The 13,363-nt window shown below is 37.3% G+C and overlaps 1 protein-coding gene across 1 annotated transcript in view; it reads right to left on the reverse strand.

The window, feature by feature from the left end:
- PALMD (palmdelphin) overlaps positions 1–13,363 on the reverse strand; it is a 59,750-nt gene that overhangs the window by 30,623 nt on the left and 15,764 nt on the right. The window contains exon 2 of the mRNA XM_061411103.1: positions 3,020–3,100. Coding sequence (XP_061267087.1) covers positions 3,020–3,100 — 81 coding nt within the window. The remainder of the gene's footprint in view (positions 1–3,019; positions 3,101–13,363) is intronic.

A 13,363-nucleotide genomic window follows, 5' to 3' on the forward strand; every position in this document is an offset into this window, starting at 1 on the left:
ACTGTAGAAATCACAACAGTTATTTTGCTTTTATGTCACAATTTAGACTTACATTTCAGTCTGTGAGGATGATGAATAGAATAAAATCTATTTCACAGCAATGACATTCAGGATCAAAATCTATAGTAACTAAATGAAAATATAAGTGACATGCATGTAGTAGATCTTTTGGCATCTTTTCCCCAGCACTTCTATATTCTACATAGCAGTTACAGAGACTTTAGGAATAAATTAGTTTTTTATACCATGATTTAAATAGACTTCCAGATAAGAAAAGTTTTCTAGGTTAAGTATGCTTAGGTTAGTGTGTTTCTAGATGGCATGAGATTGTGATCATGATACTAAGCGAGATGATACACAGTGGACAAGCCTCAGGAGTGTTTGAATGTGAGAATGCTGATAATGGCCCTGGAAACTCCTTTCCAAGAATGTCATTGGTATGAATGTCAAGTTCTGGACCTATAGGATATTAGAGTGAATTCCCGCAACTATTTTGAAGTGTGTGTGTGCTGTTGATACAGAAGGAGCACTTTGAAAATATTTATATTTGTGTTTTTTAAAATGGGTTGCTGAATTCTAATGAAATAATTTGCAACCAGGAAAGTGCTGAGGATGGTCACGGGAATGGAGACAAGTAGATGAAGAAGAAAATGAAAGACTGGTAATTGCTGAAGTCAACAGAACTTTTTTGACTTGGTGCACATATTTTAGAATCGATTTTTTAAATACTTCTGCACATTTTTGAATCCTGTTGTGGAATTATGCCTAGTTGCTGTTTGGAATAGCCAACCATTTTCTGCAGAACTTGGAAGAATATGATTACTGGAACAGCCACTCTGTGTTCCCTTTGCAGTTGATGCCTCAAATATAGTGTTCATCACAGTATAAATTATAAATGTCATTATCAGTTCAGGTGTCTGTTACCATTTTAAGGGTACAGATCAAACATATTTTATATTCTTAATGCTCATCTTAGTGCTTTGCATGTAATAATAAGTGCTTATTTAATAAATGCTTATTGACCAAAAGACTTTCTATTTATCTGTTAAGACTCAGGTTAAATCCCATACCTTTAACAGAACATTTTTTGACCACCCCAGATTAAAAAATTGCTGTTTATACTTATGTTTAAATAAAAAAAAAACATAATTTAACTTGTCCTAATTATTTATTTAACCTTGAATTTCCCACTAAGTTGCAAGCAGAAGGGCTGAAACTCTCAGGGCCACTAATATTCTCTAAGGCATTAATATGCAAATTAGGAAATTAATATGCAAACCAGGAGAGCTCCCCCCTCCTACCCGGCCAGGTCAGTGCACAGCTTGGGAAGGTGAACTGCACTTTTGTGCAGAGAGAAACTTCGTCCAGACAGAAGCAGCCCTATGTTAGGGTGCACAGTTCCAATGAAGTATGGGCAGGATTTCAGCACCCCTCTCTCTCAGGTATCTTTACACAGTATACAATCTGCACAGCTGTGTACTGCAGTCCAAAGCATAAAACATGCTTTGATGACTGAATTATATTAGAGGAGATCTCCTGGGTTTCAGAAGGCAAACCTATAGAGAAGATTATATATTACTTTTCAGACTTTTTTTTTTTTTTTTTGGTTAAGTATTGAGATGAAGCATCAGCTCAGAAAGGGACTTCTCAGTGTGTTAGAGTTTTCCTGTGTGAAATTTACTTCCTACAAGAACAGAGGAGATATATTAACCTTTTCTCCTAATGTGAACTCTTCTGATGTTTGGCTACCCATTCTGCAAGGATAGAAATTACTCAGAAACAGTAATTAGTTCACTGTGAGATCCAAAATATGTGTGTCTGTGTGCGTGTGTGTGTGTGTGTGAGAGAGAGAGAGAGAGAGAGAAAGAGGGAGAGAGAGAGAGGAAAAAAGATTTTGCAATTAGAAATTGCCTATCTAAAAATTTTTTGTATATATATTTTCGACTTCATTTGACTTGTACCAAGATAACTTGGTAAAATCTGTTATTTCATTGATTTTCCTGAGAGTACACATTGCATTTCTTGACTATATTTCCTACTCAGGTACATTCAGTGTGATATACTGTAAGGATAGCAGGCTGACTATACTTTGAAATTATTCATCAAACACTGGAAATGTCAATTGTATAGGACTGACGAAGCAAATAGAATCCAGAGAAATGAAGCTAACTGGAATCTTAAATTGTATCTCTTCTCTCAAGAGGTGATTACTTGATCCATCAGAAAGATGGATTTAGCAGAATTCAACAAGTTTAGCAAAAGACTGTAGACCCCATGAATATGTGGCACTGTTTCACTGAGGGCCTTATTATGTCCACTGATAGAAGTCCTGCCAGATAAATAGTTTCCTGCTTAGGCCTGTTCACAAGGAGCTCCTGTTTGTTATTGGGTTGCATCCTGTGACTAAGCTACATAATAAAATGTTGAGACTCAATGTGCTTTTATTACAAAATGACCACACCCATGAAAGATGTAAGGTCTGATTTTAAAAATGGAGGTTTATTTTTGGTTATGATCTCATGTTTTGTCAAAACAAAATAAATATTACCTTGAACCACACTCAGACAACACTGAGTCCTCTGCACTGAACTCTTAAATGTGAATATCCTTGAGCAGGCCAGACAGTTGTTCTTTACACCTCCTGGGTAAAGGCTGGCATTTCATTGATTTCAAAAGGAACTTCCCAGCTGGATCCACTCCCAATGGATAATAAGCAAGACTGTACTTAGGGCCAAAGTGTTAAGACTGAATTCTTAAGGTTACCAAGAAAATGAGGAAATGCAGTAATAAAGGATAAAAGTAATAAAACCATATTTTCAATTTTCCATGTTTGCCAGAGGTATTAGTCTCCTATGCAAATAATACTAGCTTGTTGTTTTCCCCTATGGTTTTTATGGTGTTAGTATAAGTCTGTTGGGATTTTTTTTCCCTTCCTTAAAGCATCTTTACTATTGAAATTTGAGCACAATTAAAATATTTGAATCAGAATCACTGAAATGAAGTTAAAGTCATAAGTTACCTTTAAATGCTGGTGCTTTAATTTTTCTTCCTCTATTTTCAGACGCTTCTGTGAGATTTCTTCTTGTATTTTTCTTTTATCCTGAAATAAAAAATATTCCAGCATGATCAGTTTTTTTAATTTGCTTAAGTATGTTTCCTGGGGATGTTGTCATTATTGAATGGCTGGCTAGTGGTATGCTCTTGGCATTGGTATGAAGCTGCTTTGGAAACCCTTATTTCAAAGCAAAAGAGAGTGAAGTGGGATATGCAAAGCATCTTACTGACGGAAAATGATATAAAGAGCTTATTCAAAGAGAATTTAAAAATATTTTAATGACTTTCCTTCCCCCCTCATCTTTTCTATCTTCCCCATTGAGTCTAGCAAGATTGAGCTACTGAATGATGCAATGGAAACTGTGAATTTTAAGGTGGGAGTTTTGAAATAAGCATGAGGAAATATTGTGAGGAGAGAGATTGTTCTTGGCGCAAGACTGAAGAAGCTGCTGGGTAAAAGGGCTGCTTATGTGTGAAAACAGGATAGCCTACAGAGCATTAGAACACTAGGGAGCTAGAAAATGTGACCGTTTCCTCCTGTAAATGTTGCTATGGGAAGAGAGAGAGAAAAAAAGATCAGATAATGCATGTTAACACTAAGAGGACTTCTAGCAGAGGTTAAAAAAATTCATGAAGAGATATAGTATCTTTCACCACATTTATTATTTTTAATTTTATTGGGTATAACTGATTTGCAGTGTTGTGTTAGTTTCATGTGTACAGCAAAGTGAATCTGTTTTATATATATATATATATATACCCACTCTTTTGATTTTTAGATTCTTTTCCTATGTAGATCATTACAGAGTATTCAACAGTTTCCTGTGCTACACAGTAGGTCCTTAGTAGGTATCTGTTTTATATATAGTTGTGTGTATGTGTCAATCCCAATCCCAAAGGAGAGTGTGTCCCTACTCCCTTATACCTGGTAACCATAAGATTATTTTCTACATTTGTACCTCTATTTGTGTTTTGTAGATAAGTTCATCTGTAGGCTCATTGTAGACTCCACATACAAGCACTATCGTATTTTTATTTCTCTTACTTCACTCAGTATAACAATTTCTAGATCCACCCATGTTGCAGCAAATGGCATTATAATGTTCCTTTTACTAGCTGAGTAATATTCCTTTGTATGTATGTACCACATCTTCTTTATCCATTTCTCTGTTGATGGACATTTAGGTTGCTTCTGTATCCTTGCTATTGCAAACGGTGCTGCAATGAACATTGGGTGCATGTATCTTTTTAAATTATGATTTTCTCCAGACACATGCCCAGGAGTGACATTGCTGGGTCATATGGTAGCTCTATTTTTAGTTTTTTAAGGAACCTCCATACTGTTTTGGTGTATGGTGGCTGTACCAGTTTAGAACATACCCTAACATCATACACAAAATAAACTCAAAATGGATTAAAGACCTAAAGGTAAGACCGTAAAAACTATTAGAGGAAAGCATAGGTAGAACTCTGTATAAATCGCAGCATGGTCTTTTTTGATCCATCTCCTAAAGTAATACAAATAAAACCAAACAACAGGACCTAATTAAACTTAAAAGCTTTTGCACAGCAAAGGAAATAAATAAAACAAATAGACAACCCTCAGAACTGGAGAAACTATTTGTAAACAAAGCAACCAACAAAGAATTAATCTCCAAAATATACAAAACAGCTCATGCAATATCAAAAAAACAAATAACCCAGCTGAAAAATGGGCAGATCTAAATAGATATTTCTCCAAAGAAGCCACACAGATGGTTAAAAAGCACATGAAAAGATACTCAACATCTCTAATTATTAGAGAAATGCAAATCACGTTTAAACTACAATACCTTAAAATCCCAGAGAGCAAAACTGTTGATACACAGAAGTTGTACTTTTTAAGAGCTATAGACTGCATACTAAGTAGAAAGCCTGGTTTCAGTTTCCGGCTCTGCTGTTTACTAGCTATGCATCCTGGGACAAAATCCTTAACTTAGTGTCTCATTACCTTTATCTGTAAAATGGAGGTGGTGAGGATACCTACGTCATAAGATATGAGCCTTAATGGAGCGAATATATGCAAAAGCTCCGAGAACAATGCTTGACACATAGTGTTCTATAAGTATGTGTTTAATGAAATTAAGTAAATAAACACATAACCTATTAATCACACAGAAAGCAACACATTAACTCTGATAATGGTTCCACTGGTTTGAAATGCTTTAGAACTTTCCTGTCCGGAATTGTTTGAGACATTTTACAAGCCATGCAAAAAGGCCCTTATTTCCTTCTTTTTTGACCAGAGGTGACATTATTCTCCATCTTACTTATAAAAATTGGTGCTAAATCTGCTTTCAAAATGGAAAACTCCCAAAGGTAAACATTTGTTGCCAATAAAGACCTCTAAAGGAATGTGAAACAGGCTGAGAGGGTAATTTAGAAAGAAGAGCTCCAAAAATATTTGGCAGCAATATGGAAACAAGTGCATGGCTTCCTGGTGTAACTCCTTTGAAGATAAAAACTCATTTTTGATGAATAAATTCAGGTACATTTATTGAATGTAACAGAAATCATTTGAATGTACATTGCTGTCCAAATATATGCCGTGTTTCTCTTTGTGTGTAAGAAGCGTATATGACCTTATCAGTGTTTTTTTTTTTTTTTTAGCTTCATGAGCAGTTCTTTTGGAGGAAAAAAAGAGCTTGGCAACAAGCCTGGGTTTTCAGATTCACTTGTTTATTTGGATGAAATCTGGTTGTTTAGGAGTAAAAACTGTGAAGATCTCTTTGAGTCAATTCTTCACTATATCTTGAAACTGTTATTGAGCAAATCTTAGTAATATTTTAAACTTATTGTGCCAAACATTTGGGTAAGTATTTTTCAGGCACTATTTCACTTAATAGTCATAATAACAGAGATATAATAATATTACACTTAATAGTTATGATAACAAAGACATAGTGTAATAATTTTCATTTTATAGAAGAGGAAATGGAAGTTTCCAGAGATTAATTAACCAATCCAAGTTCTCACAGCTGGTGCCTGGTGGCTCAGTGGTAAAGAATCCGTCTGCCAATGCAGGAGATGCAGGTTTGATCCCTGGGTGGGGAAGATCCCCTGGAGAAGGAAATGGCAACCTACTACAGTATTTTTGCTGGGAAATCCCTTCCACAGAGGAAACTGGCAAGCTACAGTCCGTGCCATCACAAAGAGCTGGACATGACTTAATGACTAAAAACACCACCGTGGCAGAGCCAGGATTTGAACCCAGGCAAATAGAGTTCAGCCTCTTAGCTAATTCACTATATTATTTCCCTGAGTGGGAAATTAGTCAGCTTCCCCAGTTGTCCTGTCTACTGTGAACCACTGAGGTGTGTTGGCAGTGCCACGACAGCCAGTCCTGGAGGGGCTTCTCATTAGAAAGGCATACGCACACTTTCAGTTCCCTGTGTGCTGGTGTGGAGCTGTCCACCTCTCTCCATGGACAGCCCTAGAGGAGAGCACACTATGTATGTGTGACCATGATTGCTGAACCCAGCAATGATTGCCCACCCCTGCTGGTAGCCAGTTTGTGCTGGTCGTTTCATCCTGGGTTAGTAATAACATAATGAAAGCTGTGTGTAGAGGCAGGGCATCTGAAGTGTTTTGGCAACAGGATGCTTATAGAAGGGTTGCACAGGATGCTTATAGAAGGGTTACTACTGCTGCTAAGTCGCTTCAGTCGTGTCAGACTCTGTGCGACCCCATAGACGGCAGCCCGCTAGGCTCCTCTGTCCCTGGGATTCTCCAGGCAAGAGTACTGGAGTGGGGTGCCATTTCCTTCTCCAATGCATGAAAGTGAAAAGTGAAAGTGAAGTCGCTCAGTCGTGTCCGACTCTTAGTGACCCCATGGACTGCAGCCTACCAGGCTCCTCTGTCCATGGGATTTTCCAGGCAAGAGTACTGGAGTGGGTTGCCATTTTCTTCTCTGAGAAGGGTTGCTAAGGAATCCCAATGTTTTGTGTTACTCAATGTTACTCAATGTTACTCAAAGGTAATGTAGTGCCTTTCTCATGTCAGTGTAGGTAGTTAAGAAGGTAATTTTCTAATATTATAGGCATGACTCTTTTAAGATATGAGTACATTTTCTTCATAAGATATTCATCAACTGCAAATTGTTGCCCTTTTGCCAAATTTCATGAAGATCTATAAGCATTACTGAAAACTAATATGGCAACAGTTTAGTTTCATTATGGCAGGGTGAACTATAATACCAGACCATCTGACCTGCCTCTTGAGAAACCTGTATGCAGGTCAGGAAGCAACAGTTAGAACTGGACATGGAACAACTGATTGGTTTCAAATAGGAAAAGGAGTACATTAAGGCTGTATATTGTCAATCTGTTATTTAACTTATATGCAGAGTACATCATGAAATGCTGGGCTGGATGAAGCACAGCTGGAATCAAGATTGCCAGAAGAAATATCAATAACCTCAGATATGCAGATGACACCACCCTTATGGCAGAAAGTGAAGAGGAACTAAAAAGCCTCTTGATGAAAGTGAAAGAGGAGAGTGAAAAAGTTGGCTTAAAAGTCAACATTCAGAAAACAAAGGTCATGGCATCTGGTCCCATCACTTCATGGGAAATAGAAGGGGAAACAGTGGAAACAGTGGCTGACTTTTTTTTTTGGGGCTCGCAAATCACTGCAGATGGTGACTGCAGCCATGAAATTAAAAGATGCATACTCCTTGGAAGGAAAGTTATAACCAACCTAGACAGCATATTAAAAAGCAGAGACATTACTTTACCAACAAAGGTCCGTCTAGTCAAGGCTATGGTTTTTCCAGTAGTCATGTATGGATGTGAGAGTTGGACTATGAAGAAAGCTGAGTGCAGAAGAATTGATGCTTTTGAACTATGGTGTTGGAGAAGACTCTTGAGAGTTCCTTGGACTGCAAGGAGATCCAACCAGTCCATCCTAAAGGAGATCAGTCCTGGGTGTTCATTGGAAGGACTGATGCTAAAGCTGAAACCCCAGTACTTTGGCCACTTCATGTGAAGAGGTGACTCATTTGGAAAGACCCTGATGCTGGGAAAGATTGAGGGCAGGAAGAGAAGGGGACGATAGAGGATGAGATGGCTGGATGGCATCACCGACTTGATGGGCATGAGTTTGAGTGAACTCCAGGAGATGATGGACAGGGAGGCCTGGCGTGCTGCGATTCATGGGGTCGTACAGAGTTGAACACGACTGAGTTCAGTGAACTGAACTGAAACTATAAGTTAAGCTTAAGATATCATGTAGTTTTATTGTTAGTATACCAAAAGTTATTACAGTCAACTAATTGCTTCTCAGATTATCATGGAACAAATATTAATAGATGTGAAATGCCACTTGCTTCCAAGAATTTCCTCAGAAACTTAAGCATCTCTATATACACCTATCATAATCCAACACATCAGATATTTATTGATGTTAACCAATATGAATAACTTAATTACTGTTTTCTTCTCCAGTGTTCAACTAATAAAGACATTTGTTCAATGAATTGCCTAGATGTTCAGCTGTCTAAATTGGAATATTTTAGCAGCTGACACCCACAATTTCAATTCTGTAAAAACCTACATCTTAACTGTTTTGAAAATTTATTTAGCTTGTACAGCTACACAGCTGTTGCAACCATCTATGATGCATTGACATTATTGCAATCACATACTTGATAAAAGTATCCTGATACATAAGAGTATGAGTATTTTAGATGTGTTACTGATTAACAATTAGCTAATATTCTAAAATGCTTGAATCTGTCAAGATGGCAGGATTGGTCCTGAGTTATTTAATTTTTAATTTATTCAATAGTTAGTGACTTCCGTACAAATGCTTTTGCCAAGACAACGCTGAGTTGTTCGATGTTTGAAGATTACTCAGAAGTAAATACTTTCACCAAGGAAGTTACATGTCTTAAAGAAGGAAAATCACTTGTGCAGGGACCTATAAGAAATAAAGTGATAAATGTCATCACTAAGGCACAAGTGAGGTATGGTGAGAGTTGAGGTGAGACAAGAAGCGATGATATCTTGATCATGATATGGTTAGGAGAGGCTTTGAAGAAGCATCCAAATAAAATAATACTTTGGGTAGTTGCTAGGGACTGGAGGGTGGGGAGAAAAGGCATTCAAGCTCATTGTGAGCAAAGGCCTGATGTAGAAAATTGGGACATTATTCGGAATAAAAAGTCTGGAATCTAAATTGCTGAAAAGAGAGTAGTGGGAAATGAAATAAGAAAATGAAATGAGGCTAAATCCTCAATAGAAAATGCTGAAAGGCAGGGCATGAAGTTTAGAATTAATTTACATGTTGAGATAGAGAGTAATGAAAGGTTTTCAGAGGGAGAGGAATAATAGAGTTTAAATCACATTTTAAGAAGTTTAAAATAGCTTGATTGTGTAGATATTGAAGGAGGACCACTTGAACGGGATGATCATTTACAACTCATACATAAAATTGAGAGAGCTGGAACAAGAGGTAACAGGAGGTGTGGATTTCAGAAATACCAAGGAGTTAAAATTAGCGGGACTTGGCAACTGACAATGTATGGATGCAGGAGAGGAAGAGGTCAAATTGGAGTACAAGTCTTTGATGTCCAGGTAACTGAGAGGAGAGCAGAATCATTAATTGAAATAGGTACTTCAGGAAAAGAGAGTTTGGGAGGAAAGATGGTGATTCACACCAAGTTTGAGGTGTCTTTGGGAAAACCAGATGGAGTAATCTGGCTGGTAGTTGAAATATTAGATGAAGAGAGATCAGAAGTGAGAAATAGAGATAAATATGCCAGAGTTTTGGAAGGGATAGCTGAGACCAGGAGACTATGTCAAAGCATGACAAGAGATGTATTTATGAAAAGTAAGGGACAGCTAAAGACAGAACCTTATGAAGCATCTACATTTAGGGGTATTGGAGGAATGGAATCCATATGGAAGTTTATTTGGGGACCAATGAGATATTATCGATAATAGAACTTGGTAAATTGGGCTAATTCAGTTAGGCAAATGGTTTCAGATTCATTCTGGTAGCAGTATCTTATAATCATGACTATCTTTGCTGATATTTTCATTATTTAAGGTCTCAAAAGAACAATAATAGAAGCTAATTGTTTGGATTTGAATACTATCAACAATGCAGAACTTACTGGTGAAGTGCAGATAATAGTAACCTTGAAGGAAAGGGATGCCCTAACCCAATATTCACAGAAAAGAATACTGAGCATAGTTACAGGTTTACTACATTTCAGTGAAAGTAGATTTTTAAAATTCTTGAAAAAAATTCTTGAAAAATTGTTGTAAAGATTTGTTGAAAAAGAGTCAAACATTTCAGGTGGGACCATAGATCATGAAGCATAGGCAATTTACAAATGGAAATATTGATACACAATTAAAAATGATCTCAAGTAAAAAGAAAACTAAACAAAACCAAACTAAATACTTTTTTTTACTGGGAGCTTCCCCAAAGTTCATGAAACCAAGAATACAGATGAACCGGCGGTTACCCATTTGTAACAGTGTAAATAAGGTACAGATGCAGGGCGATGAGAAGATGTGAAGCATCTGGGAAACACTAAGGGTACAAAAAGCATGTGTGTAAAAATGAATTATATAAAAAGTTATGTTGAGAGCAAAAAGACTACTGCTGAGATACACAGTGTAATATTAGCAAGATGGAGATAAACTAGAACAACTTTACTCCTGTTGCTGTTGCTAAGTTGCTTCAGTCGTGTCCAACTCTGTGCAACCCCATAGACAGCAGCCCACCAGGCTCCGCCGTCCCTGGGATTCTCCAGGCAAGAACACTGGAGTGGGTTGCCATTGCCTTCTCCAATGCATCAAAGTGAAAAGTGAAAGTGAAGTCGCTCAGTCGTGTCCGACTCTTTGCGACCCTGTGGACTGCAGCCTACCGGGCTCCTCTGTCCATGGGATTTTCCAGGCAAGAGTACTGGAGTGGGGTGCCATTGCCTTCACTCCTATTTTACTACAATTTTTTTTTTTGACTAAGGAGAATAACTTTAATCCTGGAAATTGTAGAATAAATATGCTTAAAGGAAACTCAAAGCCCAAGAGGAAATAAACCACTGAAGACACAGCTGCTCAGACTCTGATGGGTTTCAATTCAGGGAGCAGAAACATTTATAGACACAACAGGAAAATGTCAAATAGTCTTGGAATCTTAGGTGAAGTGAAGAGACATCAGAAGGCTGAAGGTGGCGTATGACCTATTTTTTCCCCCAAACTTATTTACTTTTAATTGAAGGAAAATTGCATCACAATATTATGCTGGCTTCTGCCATACATCAACATGAGTTAGTCATAGGTATACATAACTCAGTTTTTTGAACAGAGACAAAGGTGAATTAGGAATATTTAAAGACTGTTAAATGTATTGATTATCCTTTTTCAAAGTTGTAGAATGAATTATTAAACAGTCTTGTTTTTAGACAAGGAACATCTAAAAGAATATTTGATTATGAAAAAAATTTAAAAGTATTTCTTTAGCCTAAATTTTTAAGATCTGCAGATGATGATGATTAGCTGTTTATTGAGCTTTAAGCCAGCTTTTTCACTCTCCTCTTTCACTTTCATCAGGAGGCTCTTTAGTTCTTCCTCATTTTCTGCCATAAGGGTGGTGTCATCTGCATATCAGAGGTTACTGATATTTCTCCCAGCAATCTTGATTCCAGCTTGTGCTTCCTCCAGCTCAGCGTTTGTCATGATGTACTGTGCATATAAGTTAAATAAGCAGGGTGACAGAAAGTGAAGAAGAACTAAAGAGCTTCTTGATGAAAGTGAAAGAGGAGAGTGAAAAAGTTGTCTTAAAGTTCAACATTCAGAAAGCTAAGATCATGGCATCCAGTACCATCACTTCATGCCAATACATGGGGAAACAGTGGAAACAGTGGCTGACTTTATTTTGGTGGACTCCAAAATCACTGCAGATGGTGATTGCAGCCATGAAATTAAAAGACGCTTACTCCTTGGAAGGAAAGTTATGACCAACCTAGACAATATATTGAAAAGCAGAGAGATTACTTTGTCAACAAAGGTCTACCTAGTTAAGGCTATCGTTTTTCCAGTGGTCACGTATGGATGTGAGAGTTGGACTGTGAAGAAAGCTGAGTGCCGAAGAATTGATGCTTTTGAACTGTGGTGTTGGAGAAGATTCTTGAGAGTCCCTTGGACTGCAAGGAGATCCAACCAGTCCATCCTAAAGGAGATCAGTCCTGGGTGTTCATTGAAAGGACTGATGTTGAAGCTGAAACTCCAATACTTTGCCCACTTGATGCGAAGAGGTGACTCATTTGAAAAGACTCTGATGCTGAGAAAGATTGAGGGCAGGAGGAAAAGGGGACGACAGAGGACGAGATGGCTGGATGGCATCACCGACTCGATGGACATAGGTTTGGGTAAACTCTGGGAGCTGGTGATGCACAGGGAGGCCTGGTGTCCTGCGGTTCATGGGGTTGCAAAGAGTCGGACACGACTGAGTGACTGAACTGAACTGAACTGATTGAGTGCTTTATGCGTTGGGAATACTTAATGAACTTAAATATATCAATTACTTAATTTTCCCCAAGTTGCCAGGAAGTAGGGATCATGTTTATTCCTGTTATGCAGGTAAAGCAACTGAGGAACATAGGTATCTAGATCATGAGAATTTATAAGTATATCTTGGTTTCAGCATGATTTTTGACAAAATTTCTTATTTTTTTCTTTGCTAAAATTGCGTAAATGTGAACAGAGAGGAATACTTATTTGAAAGTGATTGTCCTAACATTTTTTTTAAACTATAGAGATAGAAAAACAAAACCAAGCCCAATAAGCAAGTAAACATAAACGTGTTGAGCTAATTCTTTGAGCCAGAGATTTCAAGGGTGAAGTCGGGGTGCACTGGATGACTTGTTGCTAAAAACTGCTCCAGATGACTTTAATGAACAGCCAGGTTTGGGAAGCAATGAAATAAAAGATGACCAAGGCAAGATTTCAAACATCTTGTCTGTTAGGAACGAGGAATCCAAATTAATGATTAATTTTATTATTAATAAGGGTGAACTATGAAACTTATAGGATGTTAATTGCATGTTTGAATGTTTGAAAAATCTAGACAACTTTAAAGAAAAATATAAAAATCTCCCATAATCCCACTACTTTAGAAATAACTATTATCTACGTTTTCATACATTTTATTCCAATATTTTTTCAAAATGTTTAAAACAGATAATTATGTTTATAAAAACACATGCACAAACCACACAAGAGGCCCCTATGCAGTTTTTTTTTTTTTTTTACCTTTT

Source organism: Bos javanicus, chromosome 3 (genome assembly GCF_032452875.1).
Source record: "Bos javanicus breed banteng chromosome 3, ARS-OSU_banteng_1.0, whole genome shotgun sequence".
NCBI classification, from domain to species: domain Eukaryota; kingdom Metazoa; phylum Chordata; class Mammalia; order Artiodactyla; family Bovidae; genus Bos; species Bos javanicus.